The sequence below is a fragment of the Culex quinquefasciatus genome, chromosome 1, assembly GCF_015732765.1.
Source record: "Culex quinquefasciatus strain JHB chromosome 1, VPISU_Cqui_1.0_pri_paternal, whole genome shotgun sequence".
NCBI lineage: Eukaryota > Metazoa > Arthropoda > Insecta > Diptera > Culicidae > Culex > Culex quinquefasciatus.
Genome location: NC_051861.1, coordinates 48,605,020 through 48,623,554, shown reverse-complemented (window position 1 = coordinate 48,623,554; position 18,535 = coordinate 48,605,020). Strand labels below are relative to the sequence as shown.

General features: G+C 36.7%; 2 protein-coding genes across 2 annotated transcripts in view; one reads left to right on the top strand and one right to left on the bottom strand.

The window, feature by feature from the left end:
- The window catches only part of LOC6034950 (RNA helicase aquarius), a 128,995-nt gene that overhangs the window by 1,509 nt on the left and 108,951 nt on the right, over positions 1-18,535 (top strand). The window lies entirely within an intron of this gene.
- Positions 1,741-18,535, bottom strand: part of LOC6034945 (probable G-protein coupled receptor Mth-like 5) — a 50,087-nt gene continuing 33,292 nt past the window's right edge. Inside the window, exons 4-7 of the mRNA XM_001845154.2 lie at positions 10,279-10,406; positions 9,369-9,724; positions 2,549-3,052; positions 1,741-2,484 (exon numbers count right to left, since the gene is read on the bottom strand). Coding sequence (XP_001845206.2) covers positions 2,226-2,484; positions 2,549-3,052; positions 9,369-9,724; positions 10,279-10,406 — 1,247 coding nt within the window. The 3' untranslated portion in view covers positions 1,741-2,225. The remainder of the gene's footprint in view (positions 2,485-2,548; positions 3,053-9,368; positions 9,725-10,278; positions 10,407-18,535) is intronic.

The following is an 18,535-nucleotide window of genomic DNA, read 5'->3' as shown; positions in this document are numbered from 1 at the left end:
AAAATATTGAGCTGTTTTGAATTAGAGTTAGTGAAAGTGTATAATGGTTTTACTAAATCCTTCTGCGGCTTAAACACAACAGACTTGTTATACTGTACTGCATATCAGTTCGGGCCGTTAGTTAGCCATATTGCTGCGCAAGCGTCACCATATGTAGCATGCTGTAACACTTATAGCTTCGTTGATTTTTGCAAGGTATTGATACTGATAGTTAATTCATCCTATTGTTTCTCACCGTTAATATTGTTGTATTATTGTAAATTAGTATTTAGTTTTACGGTTAATACGAGTGGTCTTTCGTACCAACTGCTGTTCTCAGTCGATTAGCATGTGCAACGATATGTCTCCAGTAGACCAGAGTCCTTCAGCGATGCACAAGTGCTACTAGAATAAAACAGCTCAAATTATAAGCAGACCTAGCAAACAAAAATATGCGTAAAGTATTTATAATCCCAGCAGGGCAAACCACACTGGTTCTACAATTTAAGGCTTATTTCCAATCGCTTATGTTTGGTGTTTTGAAATGTTATGCATATTCGTTACAACGGGATTTTATGACGACACTTTTTTCATGAGTGAAGACTGAACAACAACAGAACTGCTGGCAAGGATCACTTACCCGGTTAGCTCTTCAAATATTGAGGAGAGAAACTGGCAATGGTTGTGCTTCAGTGTATGATTTCCAAGATCTGAGAGGAGGCTGGCGATGTATAAAACACTGAGTAGACCGGTAGTCCTTTATGGCCACGAGACCTGGACAATACGGCAGGTGGACGAACGTGCCCTTGTACATTTCAATCGGAAGCTGATGCGAACGATATACAGTGGAGTGTCTTTGAGGGCAGCGGCCACGCCAGGTTTTGGCCACCACCGTCGAAATGGCCATTATCATGTTCAGTATCAAAAACCATGAATTGTGATACCCATATTGCCACAACTCGTATGGTTCTGTAAAAGGCACTCCGGGCCCCGGGGGAACCTGTCGGTCCGCTTCGCTCGAATTTCCTCCTTCTGCTGCTGCTGGTGGTGCTTGTTTTGGTGGTCCTCTTCTTGGCTGCTGCTGCTGCTGCTCCGCGCCGGCCCGATGTACCCGGTTCGAGTGCTCGTTCCAAAGTGACTTGCTTTTGCGAAATTTTCTTTTTAAATAGCGGCACAGCCGGAGAACGGCACAAAAGGGGCGCAGCCTCGAATGCATACGCTCGCTCTGATTGGTCATCTGTCCGATTTGTACTGAAAAATTACTCATTTTGATTGCATGTTTTAAGTAAAGCACTATGTTTAGTCAAACTTTCTATGTAGTTAAACGATAGCTGAAGTCTTCCCCTTTCGATTGGTGGTTCAACCGTCTGGATTAATTCACAGGAAAAAAAGTTATAAACGTTCGAAATGTCCCCTTTTTTGAACGCTTAAAAGTGACGCTTTGGATCGAATTTCTGAACTGGCCCCCCAATATAGTAAGTAGAGACATAGGCCTATGTCAAAAAGTCAAACCAATCTCGGATGATTATGGCACGTTTTGAAGTGCCTCAAAAGACCTTACGAATGCATTTAAAATAATTGGAATTGATCAAGTTTCAAAGTTTCATCTAAATCGGAGCACCTCAATACGACCTCTAGAACAAACCGAGCAAAATCTTAAAAAAAACTGCATCTTAAAAGTCATTCGAGCAACTTTCGCTATACACAAGATAACGTGATGAAAAAAAATGGTTTCACAATTTATCAATTAAAACAACCCACTAAGCATACAATATCCTAACCTTTATTGAGTCTCTTTGTTAGTGTTAGTTCACCTTGAGTGTTTTGCGTTTTGCCTAATTCTAACTTAATCCTACAACAACAACACAAATTCTTCTTCGCACAAGCCACATTTTGTTCTAGCATTTTATTTCTCTCAAAAAGTTTTATCTTACATCGAGTAGCAGCAGCGCGTTCTTACAAGCTAGTGTTAATAATTTATAGCCTAGTGAAATTAGAGAAAAACTGGACGTTTGTTACGAGATTCTATCTTATGACATAATGCAGCACTTTTTGTATGTTAGGCAACTTCTTGTAATCTTCGATTCAGGAATGTCTGTTTTGTAAGTAGATTTCTTTTTTGGAAGCCGCACAAGGGAAGTTCAGGCAGAAGTTTCTTTCCGATAGATTCCCAGCTCGCTACTGTTGAGGCTCACGAGATTCATCGATGCTTTCCGCCTTCCGCTGATGGTGGCCACAGCTCGGGGTCAGTAGTCGCCCCCGTTCATGTAGGTCATCTCGTCGCCCCAATCGGAACTTTGCGGGGGCTCGTTGTAGCAGCAGGACTTTTTCAGCAGGAAGGTCACGTGCTTCTGCCGCAGAACGCACACGTATAGGATAAAGGGCGCTTGCAGGGCGTTGATCACGATGTGGGTGTATAGCAGGGCGTCGTAGTGCAGCCAGGACAGGATCAGAAACAGCCACGAGGTGGTCATGATGAGGAAAAGCAGCGAGAACATGACGAAGCTGAAAAGAAAAGAGATGGTGTTAGGGTGATTGCACTTGTTTAATTGCGTAAATTTGAACTCACTTGTTCTTCAGTTTGTGGTGAATCCTGCCGTACGTGTTCATCCGGTTGATAAACTTCAGCGTCGTAACGTAGAAGAAGATGTTGACCAGAATGATGAACGCAATCGGCGTGAAGAACACCGCAATTCCCAACCATCCAATGCTGTCCTGATCCTCAAAAATACTCGAGTTCTTCCTAGCATTCGCCCCGTCCAAAAAGAAGTGCGAAAAGATGGCCACTCCGGCCATACACCCGGTAGCACCCCAAGCATACGCCGAGTACCAGCAGTACTTCCGGCCGTCAGTCACCCGCAGGAACACATTCCGCGCCCGGAAAGTCTTCCAGATGTAGTAGCCCATGCTGTTGAGCCAGAAAAAGGCGGCCAGCATGCTGATGTAGAAGAACGAATCCGCCACGACGAAGCTGACGTGGTTGCTGAACTCGGTGAAGATACGCACCAGATCGGCCGCCTGGCTGATGATCAGACACACCGTGATCGAGGTGACGATGTTGCCGACCAGGTCTCTGTGGGTGGAAAAATGTTAAACATATGTTTTTATTTGAACCATATTTTCCAATCTTATTGCTATAATAACACAGTCCGACAAAATTTTGTATCTAATTTATGTTGAACTTCTTTGTAGACTGATTCCATGGGATTATTTTTTTTAAATGTCGTGGAAAATATATATATTTTATGATAAGGACTTAAAAAATAAACAAAAACCAAATATTTATATTTTTTCTACCTTGTGTCACTAAAAGTTGAATTCGTAAAATACATATTTTTTAATGTTCGAAATTTGTTGATATCAGAATTTTTTAAAGGTCCTTAAACAAATGTAAACATTGAGTTTATCCCGGATGACTAATGAATGGCCCGCGGACCCATTTTGAATGCGTATCTTAAATGGCCCTTTTCCCATTTTCATTTTTAATTTATTTTTTTGACCTAGAATCGAACATAAATCATAAACACTTATCGGGATTTTTAAAATGCAAAAAAAGACTGAAATAATTTGATTATGGCACTTGCATCTTTAATTAACTATTTAATTAAATTTTTGATTTAATTTAAATTATACCAGCGTTTCGGTATAGTCAGAAGAAATGAAAATGTAAATGACACATTCTCCGGCAATGTACACCTTGGGATGAATTTTTGAAAAGCGTGTATGAGCTATTTGGATATTTTTCCTCGATTAGACTACTTGAAGCTTCAAAAATCATGGTTTTCATTAATTGATCATTTGAATATCATTTTGTACAAGTTGGTTAAGTTTTGCATCAATTCGTGATAAAATCATCGATTTAAAACATTTTTCTAAAAACTCCTGGTTTTCAGCGAAATAAAATCCAAAAATTATTCTTTTGATTGCATTTTGTAGGTTTTTAGATGTACTTAACGGAAATGTCATGGATTTGCAGTTTATCTTAAGTTAAGTATTTTTTCGAACTAGTGTAAGTTTACCATTTTATTGCGTTGCAACGTCACGAAAAAGGGACAGTTGTTTATGCCAACTGAAAACTAAACATTCAATCATTTTGATATTTTGGATGCTCTTTGTACTTGGAATGAGCTTTCAAATGCAACCTAGAGCGACTAAATTGGTTGTTAGGTTTAGGTTTGCGTTGCAACGTCACGAAATTTTAAATCATATTAGTCACATGGCAAAAAAGGTGTATGCGTAGTTGGTTTTTGAAAATAAAAGGATACTAAATATTATATATTTTTTATATAATGTTTTCGAGCATATTTACAGAAGAATTGTACATGGGTCATTCACAAATTCCGTTACTTAAGTTTGTATGCAACTCGAATAAAAGTAGTTATTTTATGAAACTTGTTGAACAAATCAAAATAGACCGATAGACCAGGGGTAAAAATTCTAAAACTTTCTTAAAAGTAATCACGTGGTAACTGAATGGCCCCTTTATGATAAACTGATTTACGTGAGGGTTCATTCTAATACAACGCAACGATTTTTTTATCCCACACCCTTACGTAGGCCAAATTACATTAAAATTCACTAAACAATAAAAATCACGTGATTCGATTGTTTTTTTTTACAAACTTTTGTCACTTTATTGTTGGACGAACCCTTACCTAAATAAGTTGTATGCATCGTTTAGTTGTTCGCAATTAAATATGTTATGTTGCGCAGGCAAACAGTTTTATTATTTCCTCAAATTTTATTTAAAAAGCACAAAAGTTAACAAAATAAGTTACGTTGTTTGCAGATCACCCCTTAGGGGCCATCAACACACGATATGGGCACTTTATTCATAAATTTCAGCCCTCCTGAAAACTTGAAGCTCCCCCTTCCATTTTAAAACTTGCACGTGTTTTGTAAATTGCTCAAAACCATTAAAATATTTAGGGAGCGTTCTTGCATTACGTAACAAAATATTTATATTTTTAGACCCCCTCCACCCCCTGGGAATACATTTCCGATACATTTTTTTGTATAAATCTTGGACCCCCCCCCCCTTGATATTACCCCGTTACGTAATGCATGGACGTCCCATTACATGGATAGAGTAGAGAAGAGGGGGGGGGGGGTCCTTCGTGATAATGGAATAATACAAATATTTATTTTTACTTTGAAACGCATTGTAAAACTGTGTAAATCGTACTGCTACTGAGCAATTCTCTACGAAATCGGTCTGTTTTCTTCAATTTTAATTTTTGTATTTTTTAATCCGACTGAAACTTTTTTGGTGCCTTCGGTATGCCCAAAGAAGCCATTTTGCATCATTAGTTTGTCCATATAATTTTCCATACAAATTTGGCAGCTGTCCATACAAAAATGATGTATGAAAATTCAAAAATCTGTATCTTTTGAAGGAATTTTTTGATCGATTTGGTGTCTTCGGCAAAGTTGTAGGTATGGATATGGACTACACTGGAAAAAAAATGATACACGGTAAAAAAAATTTGGTGATTTTTTTATTTAACTTTTTATCACTAAAACTTGATTTGCAAAAAAACACTATTTTTAATTTTTTTTTTAATTTTTGATATCTTTTAGAGGACATGAAATGCCAACTTTTCAGAAATTTTCAGGTTGTGCAAAAAAATTTTGAGCAAGTTATGAATTTTTTAATCAATACTGATTTTTTCAAAACATCGAAATATAGGTCGCAAAAATTTTTCAACTCCATTTTTCGATTTAAAATCAAATTTGCAATCGAAAAGTACTTTACTGAAATGTTGATAAAGTGCACCGTTTTCAAGTTAAATCCATATTTAGGTGAGTTTTTTGAAAATAGTCGCAGTTTTTCATTTTTTTTTTTAAATTAGTGCACATGTTTGCACACTTTTGGAAAAAATATTTTTGAAATGCTGAGAAAATTCTCTATATTTTGCTTCTTCGGACTTTGTTGATACGATCTTTAGTTGCTGAGATATTCCAATGCAATGGTTTAAAAACAGGAAAATTGATGTTTTCTAAGTCTCACCCAAACAACCCACCATTTTCTAATGTCGATACCTCAGCAACTAATGGTCCGATTTTCAAAACAATATTTGAACAATATTTGAAAACAATATTTTCAAAAAAATTAAACCAAGACTAACATTTCAAAAGGGCCAAACATTCAATATTACGCCCTTTTGATATGTTAGTCTTGGTTTAAATTTTTTTTAAATAATGTTTTTGAAAAGATCGGAAAATTTCACAAATGTTTCATATATTAACATTGAAATTCGGACTATTAGTTGCTGAGATATCGACATTTAAAAATGGTGGGCGGTTTGGGTGAGACTTAGAAAACATCAATTTTCCTGTTTTTAAACCTTGCAAACATGTGCACTAATTTAAAAAAAATGAAAAACTGCGACTATTTTCAAAAAAGACACCTAAATATGGATTTAACTTGAAAACGGTGCACTTTATCAAAAATTCACTAAAGTACTTTTCGATTGCAAATTTGATTTTACATCGAAAAATGAAGTTAAAAAATTTTTGCGACCAATATTTCGATTTTTTAAAAAAATCAGTATTGATTGAAAAATTCATAACTCGCTCAAAGATTTTTTGCACAACCTGGAAATTTCTGAAAAGTTGGCATTTTATGTCCTCTAAAACATATCAAAAAATAAAAAAAATTAAAAATAGTGTTTTTTTTGCAAATCAAGTTTTAGTGATAAAAAGTTAAATTAAAAAATCACCAAATTTTTTTTACCGTGTATCATTTTTTTCCAGTGTAGTCCGTATCCAAACCTACAACTTTGCCGAAGACACCAAATCGATCAAAAAATTCCTTCAAAAGATACAGATTTTTGAATTTTCAAACATCATTTTTGTATGGACAGCTGCCAAATTTGTATGGGAAATTATATGGACAAACTAATGATGCAAAATGGCTTCTTTGGGCATACCGAAGCCACCAAAAAAGTTTCAGTCGGATTAAAAAATACAAAAAAAATCGAATGACCGAAATCCTAGAGAACTGCTCTACTGTGAAAGCGATATAGGGGGAGGGGGGGAGGGGGTCTTACATGGGCGGGCCAGTCAATTCACATGTCCTTGTACTGTGTATTAATGTCTTATAATAAAATCTTAACCTAAAGTTGTTCAAACTAACAAAAACTATGATTTATTTTGAAACTAAAATTTCGTGACGTTGCAACGCAACGAAAACCCCTGTTTTCAAAAACAAAGCGTTGCAACGTCACGAAATGTTAGTGGTCTTTAAAAATCGAGGTTTGATTTTTTCGTAAAACTAATGATTGCATTCGATTTGTTGGTCAATTTTACATTAAAAATGGAAGGAGAACTCAAAATTTGTCGTTTAACACAAAAAAGCAGAGTTAATGGCAAAACATAAATTGGGTCAGGATTGAGAAAAAGTCACGCGTTGCAACGTCACGCTATATATTCCCCTCTCAAAAATAGAATATTTACCTAAAATAATGTTTCAACACTGCTTCTTATAGGAAATTTAATGCCCTTTCCGAATCTGTAATAACATATATACCTTTTTTATGTATTTTTTGAGTTACAGCCGAAATACTAAAAAAAGAATAGTCAAAGCGTTGCAACGTCACGGCGGAATGTGTCAAATATAATGCATCAGATTCAAAGAATCAAAAATTAAAAGACTGACATTTGAAACTAACCTCCTCCTTCAATCGCCCAGTGCTTGTTCGTTTGAATTTTACTTAAATTCCAATCATTTGCCCCATGACTGCATTCAAATGATTGCTGTCAACAGACTTTCTCACAAAAGCAAAAAAGAGGTAGGAAACAAGAGAAAAAGCATGTTTCGTCGTCGTCCTCGTTTACACTCGAGCTCTGTCAAATGTAAGCAATTTCTGTCAGTTAGCGATGCCTTTTCAGTACTGACATACATTTTGATTTTTAAAAATTGGTCAAAATGATAGCAATTTCTTTGAAATGCTTTTTTTTGTAACTTTTCGCAATAAGAAAATCCTTTGTGCAAAAAGCACAGCTCTGCAAAAATATTTTTGCAATTCCGTCGTAAAACTACTTACTTTTCCTGTCATTCTTGAACGACGAAATAGCCTACTTTTCTGTACCAAAAATAACAGAATCGAATAGCAACACTTTTCAAAATAAATGCTGAAAAGTTCTACTTTTCAGCACTGAAATGGGTGCTGAAAAGTTGAACTTTTCGGCACTTGTTTCGAAAAGTAAAACTTTTCAACATTTTTTTGATTCAAACGATTTAAAATACAAAATACATGAAAATTTGACAAAATTTCACTCAATGGGTGTTTTTCGGAATTGCAAAAAATGTTGTATGGAACTCGTTGCAAAACTTGATTTTTTCAGCACTTTTCGTATTTATCCAACTCGGTGAACCTCGTTGGATAAATGTACGACTCGTGCTGAAAAAATCCTCTTTTTGCAACTTGTAGCATAAACTACTATTTCGAAGAGCTGATTCCCTACAATTTTCCTTTTATGACATTGTTGATCAGACTGCTGGTTGCTGAGATACAGTCTCTTAAAGTTTAAATTTAGTGATTCGCGATATCTGGAAAACTTTTGTTTCGATTTTCAATGGTAAAAATTTAAACATTTGTGAAATTTTCTGCTCTTTTAAATTGAAATAATTTCAAAATTATATAATCAAAAAGAACATTTTTAAAGAGTTTGTAATGCTTTTGAAAGAGCAGAATATTTCACAAAATATTCTGCTCTTTCCAAACATTGAAAATCGAACGAAAAGAGATATCGTGGGTTAGAAAATTAGAGCAGTAGAAGTATGAATGAGTAATATTCTATTTTCGTATAATTTTATTTTTTTATAAATCTTAGCAAACAAAATTTCGAACAACAATATAAACAAATACAAATTGAAGATTTTTTTAAATAGCTGGCAACAATGTTTAAGGTACCTTTTGAAATGCCGCGCGGCGTGTCACTTTGATAGAAACGGACAATATTGTTGCTTTGAGTTTTCAGCTAGCCGTGAATTTATCTTGCATTAAGAAAAAAAATTAAATAATTGAAAAAATAACTTTTTGAAAAAAATGCTAAAAATGCCCATTACTCGAAACGAATTAATCATTCTCGACAGAAAATTTAGTTTCGCATCCTTAAATACTCCAGTGTAACAAATGCTTTTTTTTAATAAAAATAACTCGACAATTTGAAAAATGACATATTTTGGGTATCAACTGTAAGTAACAGTCAAGTAAAAAATATTTTTTTAGGGTGCATTTTTTTTCAAAAAAGTCTCAAGCATTAGGATTGGTGTTACTTTCCTATCATTTGTTCAAATTGGACAATTCATGTTTTGAAGCTCGTTCGCCCTTGCGAGTCTTCCGATATCCACAGGTTGAAAATCCAATCAATCAAACACTCACCTCAACGTGGGCAGCACAAAGTACACAATCGCCACCAGCAGCAGGATAATCATCGCGATGCCGTGACAAATCGGGTTGATAATTTTGCGCAGCAAAAAGTCACTGTCCGTCCAGCGGATGGCCTTCTCCGGCGAGCAAACCGTCGCGTACAGCCCGTCCGACTGGTGCTCGTTGCTGGCCACGACCTTGTCCATGCAGTACTGGCCCTGCTCGTAGTCGTACTGGAAGGGCGCCTCCGAGTGCAGCCCGGCCGCGTACAGCTGGTCCCACTCGTCCTCGGGTTCGGTGCGCGCATGCGGATCCACTATCAGGTGGCGCAGCTTCCCGTCCGGGAACAGGATCAGTTTGTCCTCGCTCTAAAGGCCCAAACGGAGAAAGAAGAAGAAGGGGAAGCATTGTTTGAGCAAGTAATTTAACGCTTGTCTGACCTGCTGATCTTGGTTGCGCTGTTTTGTTTCGCTATCATCAACAACGCGAGGCAGGATAACGGTACAGTTGGTGCTTGGGACAGTGGCGTAGGTCAGGGTTTTCGTTTCAGGGAGATTCAAGATAAGGTTCGTCTTTCGCAAACTTATCTACGCCACTGGTCATCTTTTCATCATCCAACTACACCGTCTGGTTATGACACCCTTTGCACTAAATCTTCCACATTGTGAATAATGAAAAATCGGAAAACTACATTGCTAGCACCCTATCCGCTGTGAGCAATTCTCTAGAAAAATGACTTTTGGAATTTCTTTTGACTGTTATTTGATGATTTTTTTTTGGCTTTTTGCTTATTTTGAAGCTTGATGTTTTATCATCAGTTTAAGTTTAAAAATCTACATTGAACAAAACTTTTTTTTCTAGAGAATTGTATGAAATCCCTCTTCCCCTTAATAGACTCTGTCCTTCCATATACATGACTCACCTTTTCGTAGTGGAAGATGGGCCACTTTTGCATCGAGCCACAGTCCGGGGCGCCGATAACGTACCGGATGGCTTCGACCTGAACGTTCTGCTCGCCGTGACGACCGGTGAACTGGGGAACCCAGGCAGCTGTTTGGACGGGCAGAGAGAGAAAGAAAACCATTGAAAAATAACGAAACTGCATGGGTCAAACTGAGCGGGAAAGGAAGTGCTAAAATGCAGCTGCTGCACTTTGCGCCAAAATTTATACGATCCACACTCCCCGGGGAAGCAGAGGTGGCCACCGACAGGACTCTGGACAGGACCATGACAGACGTGGAAACTTGGAAGGAAAGAAAGAAAGAGCAAGAGCCAACGTGGCCGACGATGATTTAGGTCAAAGTCGGCAAAAGTCTAAAAACATTGCACTGCACGGAGCAGCAGCAGCAGCAAAAAAAAACGGCCGCGGGCCAAAAGTGTGAACTCGCTCTCTCTCCTGGGAAGACCCCCGGAAGAAGTTCAAAGAACAATGAGAGTACCTTAATTATTGTCGTTACGGCCTCTGATTTCAAAATGATGCATTGCTACACTGGCACTAGGGTTGTCACAAGGGAAACACCTCCAAGAAATCCTAATCTTATTTTTATTTTTTACATATAAGAATTTTCATAATCGCTCCCAAATATTTTTCTGAAGTTTTCTGAAAATTTTAAAAGGCTCTTAATTTGCAATGATTATTTGTATAATGCCAATTTCTAAATTCATCGAAGGTGCCTAAATCAAATAGAGCAGAAGTACAGATTTAGATACCTCTTTTAAAATTTTAGTATACTATCTGGATTGTTTGATCTAAGAAATATTGCAAATCCTTAAAATTAAATAAAATTAAAGGAAACCATAACTCATAAAATTCTTTTCTTTAAATAATTCTTTAAAATTTTCTTCAAATGAAATCATTTGCTCAACAACTTGGTCTTGGTAGTCCAATTGCAAATTTCCGACTCTGCTTTACACGTTCAAAAGCTTGATTATTAGCTTAAAAATATTTTAGTGATTCCGTTTTGAAAATATTTATTTTTTCTGTCACTCTTTAGTGCCAAAATGACCTGCTCCTCATCACCATAATAACAGTGCTGAAAAGTTTAATGTAGCCCCAACGGGGTCAAACAAGTTGGAAATGAAACTCCACCGGCTCATACAATCCTTAGAAAAAAAGTTGGAAATGCCTTTTTATTATAACTTAAGGTAGACGAATCTGTTTTGGTGATTCTTGTCATTCTTCCGGATCGAATGCAATAAGAATCATCCAAATCGGTTGAGTTTTCGCCGAGATACAGCCGGTTGAAGTTGCATTTCCAACTTTTTTTACCCCCTTGGTGATTCGCTTAGGGGAGAGATTTGATCCCCTTTTTTGTATCGCACATAACTCTGTCAATATCTCACAATACTTTGAACTTGATAAGGGCTATTTCATCAGATGCACTCTTCGAATCATGCCAAGCGTTTTGAAAAAAAAAAAAAAATTAACCGGAGTTTTCAAAATGTTAGGGAACAATTCTCTACGAAATCGGTCTTTCTTCTTAAATTTTATTTTTTGTATTTTTTAATCCGACTGAAACATTTTTGGTGCCTTCGCTATGCCCAAAGAAGCCATTTTGCATCATTATTTTGTCCATATAATTTTCCATACAAATTTGGCAGCTGGCCATACAAAAATGATGTATGAAAATTCAAAAATCTTTATCTTTTGAAGGAATTTTTTGATCGATTTGGTGTCTTCGGCAAAGTTGTAGGTATAGATATGGACTGCAATGAAAAAAAAATGATACAAGGTAAAAAAAATCTGGTGATTTTTTTTAACTTTTTGCCAATTTTTCAGAAATTTCCAGGTTGTTTAAAAAATCTTTGAGTGAGTTATGAATTTTTGAGTCGATACTGATTTTTTCAAAAAATCGAAAAATTGGTCGCAAAATATTGAATGTTTGGCCTTTTTGAAATGTTAGTCTTGGTTTAAAAAATTTGAAAATATTTTTTTCGAAAAGATCGAAAAATTTCACGTTTGTTTCATATCTTAACATTGAAAATCGGACCATAAGTTGCTGAGATATCGACATTAGAAAATGGTGTGTTGTTTGGGTGGGACTTGGAAAACATCAATTTTCCTGTTTTTAAGTCTTTGCATGGCAATATCTCAGCAACTAAGGGTCGTATCAACAAAGTTCAAAAGTGCTAAATATAGAGAATTTTCTCAGCTTTTCAAAAATATTTTTTTCAAAAGTGGGCAAACATGTGCACTAATTTAAAAAAAATGAAACACTGCGACTATTTTCAAAAAATGCACCTAAATATGGATTTAACTTGAAAACGGCACACTTTATCAAAATTTCCCTGAAGTACTTTTTGATTGCAAATTTGATTTTACATCAAAAAAAATGTAGTTGAAAATTTTTAAATCAGTATTGATTTTAAAATTCATAACTCGGGCAAAGATTTTTTGCCCATTCTGGAAATTTCTGAAAAGTTGGCATTTGATGTCCCCGTTGGTGCTACAAGTGTTAAAGATTTTAAAAAATTTAAAGATTTTAACATCTTAAAGATTTTAAAAAAGTTGATGATTTTTTATAAATTAAATATATTTTGAAGATTCAAATAAATGTTTATTTGTTCTATAATTTTTTTTAATAAGATTTTTTAAATTTTAGATTTTAGATTTCAAAGACATTTTTGATTTTTTTTTCAAATAGTTAACTTCAAGTTTATTAAAGATTCTATCATCACCATTCACTCAAAACATCAGTACCTCTGAGATCTTAAATCTTAAATAAACTTTTTTTTACTGTAAAATCTATTCAAATTTTCAATAATTTTAAAATCATCAAAAACTTTTATTTTTGCCTTCCTCACCTTACTGAGGAAAGGCTATAAAATCACTCGAATCTTCAAAAACTGTTATTTTTGCCTTCCTCACCTTACTGAGGAAAGGCTATAAAATCTCTTAATTCGACCTCGTAGACCTACCTTCACGTATACCTATCGACTCAGAATCAAATTCTGAGCAAATGTCTGTGCGTGCGTATGTCTGTAAGTCCGTGCACCAAAAAATATGCACTCGATTATCTCCGGACTGGCTGAACCGATTTGGACCCTTTTGGTCTCATTCGATCCGCCTTGGGGTCCCACAAGACCCTAGTTAATATTATGAAATTTTGATAAGTACTTCAAAAGTTATGCTAAAAAAACAATTCTGGCTAAAGTTTGAAAGATTGTAAAAAAGGTGGTTTTTGTAAGCAAACCCGCCCAAAAGATTGAAGATCTGATAACCCTATCAAAAGTTATGAGCACCTAAGTGTTATTTGTACACATTTTAGAGGCCGGATCTCAAATATGTTGATGAAAAAGTTGTCCGGATCTATGCGGAGATCTGGCTCCCGGGATTTTGTTGATTTGAATTTCCCGGGAAAAATGAACAGATTTTTTTTTACTGCCTTAAGGCTTACAAAACTTTAAAGTTATATAACTTTTCATGAAACAGCCCCGTAGGTGTTGCTCTAATATTACGTCCAATGATTTTTGGGATTCTAGACCCCATGCTCCATGTAGATATGTTGTAAGAAGTACAATTTAGATAAAATTTGTAGGTTTGACATTCTTACTACAGAAACAAATATGTACATAATTGTGAGGAAGGCACCAACAACCATCGGTGGATTAAGTAACGTTTTTTTTTTCAAAATACTTTCATCTTGTAAAATATAAAGTAAGCTTGGAAAATTAAGTGAAACTTTTAGTTTGCTATTTTTGGTTTTTTTTTTTATGATTCGGAACAACCCTCAATTTATCACCTCGTTTGCACCGAAATTATGACCGTTGCATGGTTCGGAAGGATTTAAGCCGATTCGAAGTCGTCATTAACAAGCGAACAAGCCGGATAAGCACTATTTAAAAATTCACTCTCTAGGGTCGCTGGCCAAACATTCCACCAACGCACGCAGGAAATGGCGGTCGCCCGAAGTCGCTGCACTTTTTTCGCTCACTTTCAATGCAGAGCGGGTTGATTTTTTTTTCGTCGCAATTTTCTGCTTATGCAATACACTTTTTTAAGGGGTCATATTAATGTGTCGAGTGGGTATGTGTGTGTGCTCAATTTCAGCGCTCCGCATAAAGGTGTACGCAAATACAGGCATAGCATTGCATACATTCCGGAATGTTTGAAAGTAGTTTCGATTTGGATTCGAGTGCTCCGGAATATTCACCGGTAGCAGGACCGGAATTGTGGGAATAGTTGAGTAACCGAGTTTCTATGTGGCGGTGTGTACTTTAGTTGAGGGAGGATACAGCGTTAACGTCAAGCTCAGTTGTCTCAAATTTATGTTTTTAATTCAAAGATGTCAAAATAATAGATAACTTTGGAGATAAGAACAAAAAAGTTTTTTTAACGATGTTAAATTTATTTGTTCAAATGTGTTGAATAAGTCAAGAGAGCAAACTCAATTTAATATATGCGTCCTATGGGATTTTTTGTGCCCTCCGTGTAGTTGCACCGAGAGCAAAAAGGAAAGGAACAAACCAAATGCATGGAATGCAGTATGCATATTTGGACCCTTTTTGTGGCACGTGGCGCAATGAAATTTCATTTGATGATAAAACGAGCATTCGCGCTGCCCCCGGTTTGAGTCTAGACGGTTGTCATTCAAGAGGGTTTTTGAGTTTTTATTTGGGCCCACAAAATGATGCACTGTGCCAAACTTCGTCACGGGGAGGTCGCGTTTTGGCAGAATTTTCATTTTATATAGTGTCCCCCGTCGCTACCTGAGAGGATTACCTGATTATACTCGCGAAGGTGCAATGTTTTGCCTGTTATTCGCTTTTAATTTGCTCAGTGGGGATTATAATGAGGGCGTGTTTGAATTATTAATGCCAGCCTTTGTGTGAGCCTTTTCAGCATAATTAGAGTTATGCAATTGGGATGAGATTTTGATTATGCTTGTTTGTGCTTTCAGTGAGACAAAAGACAAATAAACAATTGAATGAGTGTTTTGTTTTCGAGTTTGCTGAAAATAAATAATGAGTTACTACTTTTTATAATGCGATTTTCAGCATTCGATGCACGGTAACCATTGTTGCCGGGTTACCAGGTCTGGATATTCAGCTAGAATAATGTGTATCAGAATAAAATTAATTATTGTCTGTGCCAAAATTGAATGATTTTGACGAAATTTTCATTTTCTAACAATTTTGAACAAGTTTTTAATGAAAAATGACAAATTCAATTTTTAATTGAATCATTTAGCAAATATTAAACTTATTTTAAATGTAAATGAATTCTTTGTGAGGCCGTAAAATTAAGTAAGCAAAGTAAATCATTCCTAGTTCCTGAGGGGAACACCCTTGAAGAGTATCGAGGCCGGCATTTACAAAGCGGATTCAGTGGCAGTTTCATTCTCAACTTAATGATAACATGTTCAGGTTAATATTAACATTCGATAGGGCGCCTACCTAAGGTGTCGTGATAAGGTCCATGTTGTGACGACACACTACCTTCCCTTTGCTAAGCAATCGATTCTAGGAGGAAAAAGATCGCCAGTTCTGTTGGTCCGAGCCGGAATTTGAACCCCGATCTACTGCTTGCGAGGCGGAAGCGTTAACACTGGGCTACGTAGCTCGGTCAAAATTAAAGTAAACCATCTAATTATTCGCTCTACAGCATTGCCTTGGCGTTCTCGATTGTAAGATTCCTACTCGAAACTAGGTGTCCGAAGGTTTGGTTGTTGAGGCAATTGCAAACCTCTTTTTACAGCTAAGCTTCCATCCACCCCGGGACTCGAACTGACGACCTTTGGATTTTTAGTCCAACTGCCTACCAGCGACTCCACCGAGGCAGGACCCAGAGAGACGACTCCTACACCTAGATTGAGCTAACGACCTAACCTTCTAGGTTAGACCGGGGCCAACATTTACTTCCCCATCCGACGGAAGGCGTGGCCAGACAAATCTCGTCTCGAAAAATGCCACCGGGACCGTCCGGGATAGAACCCAAGCCGACTGGGTGAGAGGCAACCACGCTTACCCCTACACCACGGTGAAATTTGGAGAATATATTAGTGTTACCTTGTCAGCAATAAGTCTTAACTTTTCAACTGACTCTCTCAAATATCGATCCGATTTGTAAAGTAATAATTTTTTTTCAAATAGTTGAAGTTCATTCATCAACACTGCAGTGCACTGCTTTATCTTGACCTCTTTTTCAACAGTACTAAAACTCCACCAGATTCTCTTCGCGCACAGAATTTCCCACGTACAGGATTACCCCTCGAGATATGCAATTTGTCTAGACTGGTAGCGCAGCTCTTGCTATGAGAAGCCTTCCACAAACAGTAAAACCGGAAATCCCTTCAGCTCAACTCGACTCTCGCCATCACCAAGTTCATATATATCTGCGATGAAGCATGAAAAAGGCACAGACATTAAAACGTCAGATGATCTCGTTTATGACACACTGCCCTAGAACGACTCAATTTTGTTTTTTTTTCTCACTATCCGCTGCTATAAATCACGGATTTCCATTCTTATGGACCAATTTATTCGCTTTTATCTCGAACTTTTGCTGTTCTGGAATCGTTTCACTTCTCACCAAAAAACGAAGGCGAACTGATATTAATTCTCCAAAAGTGAAGACCATCAAGAACTGAGCAGTAAAAGTGGGAGGAGGCACGTTCATAAACGACCTGTCGTAAAGTGGAAAAACTCTGCATCGCATCGGAATGGTTTTCAAAATTAAATTTCCTCCCCATTCTGTTAACGACCCCCCAGCCTCATCTTTCGTGGTTGTGTGGTGAAGGGACTCACGGGGAGGGCCGGAATTCATAATGTTGTTTCAATGTGTCGTCATGTACCGGCATACAGAATTTTCTCGTGAGTTGAAATCGTCTAGACCGTTTCCTAAATTTTGGGTCGTTTTCGCTCTCCCTCCAAATGTAAAAAACAGACGCCGAAAATTGGCGACCTTTTAAAATTTACTACGCGATCTGTTGATCCCATTACGGTTTTTACGAGAGCACCAGCTAATGATTACCCTACTTTAGGTTGGGGGCCGGATGTCGAAAAGTTCAAATTTCCTTCTAAAAAAAAAGTTCAACAGAGCAGTTTTTCTTCGTTTCACGGGCGATTCTAAGGAAAACCTTTTTTTCTGTCGAGGAGGCAAAAGCGACCTGCAGTTATTGTTTTAGATAATTTTTTTTGATGAGCTTTTACCTTTCTTATCAAAGATAATATTTTATGTTCAAAGAATCTTAAATAAGTCGAAAGTCGCCAAGTCGTTCCTCGAACGCATACGTTCGACAACTCTCAAAGTTTCCCTTCTAGTAGATTCAACCAAACCTCCAAGCGCACCCGGCTGATGGTTTAGTGTCAAAACATAGAACCGAGCGAGGTAACGCGTGCCAAGACCGCGCGCTGCAACGTGCCATCACGAGAAGAGTAAAGTAGAAAAGTTTTGGCAGCCGCCAAAACGCCGTGTGGCTGAGGTGGAGTTTTCCGGGCTCCGGATTCGTCGTCCCGTTTGGTGCTTACATTTGAGTCAGCCGCGAAGAGTGCTGTTCCCCGTACTGCGATGTGGTGAAACTTTTGACGGAAAAACTTGCCCCTGGTGCTTGGCGGTGAAAAGCTTCGTGTAGTTGTTTGACAACAATTTTGATCAGGGGAACGTGCTTTTTTTGTGAGATGATCAAAGCTTTTTAAATGTTGAGATTGCGGGATGTTTTTGAAATGTTTGAAATAATTGAAAACTTATCAAATGAAACATCTTTGACTTTTTTAAAGAGGTATCACGCAAAAAAAAAGTTAGATAAGAAAATTTGCAATTTTTGAACAAAATTTGAAAGTTCCGTACAAATAAGAAGTTTAATTGTTTTACTTGAATACAATGTATAAATGTCATGTATTTTCATCACTTTTAAGTTAATTATGCTCAAAGCATGCAAGCTTTAGGAAAAGCTCTATTGACCAAAAATTACCTTTCGGAAAATAAACCTACTCAAGAAGAAAAAAAAAAATCATCACTTTCATTGTTGTTTATGTCAATTCGATTCTTGTTTTGATTCTATCGTGATGTTTGAGCATTATTTTAGTTTAATTTGACGCAACATTTTTCAGAATATTAAAAAAAATCAAGAAAATATTGTTTATCCTAAATGCCACTTTTGATGAAATGTTAAGAAAAAAAAATTATTGAATAAAAAATAAACGTTGATCAATGTATCCTTATTAGGTGAAGTCGCAGA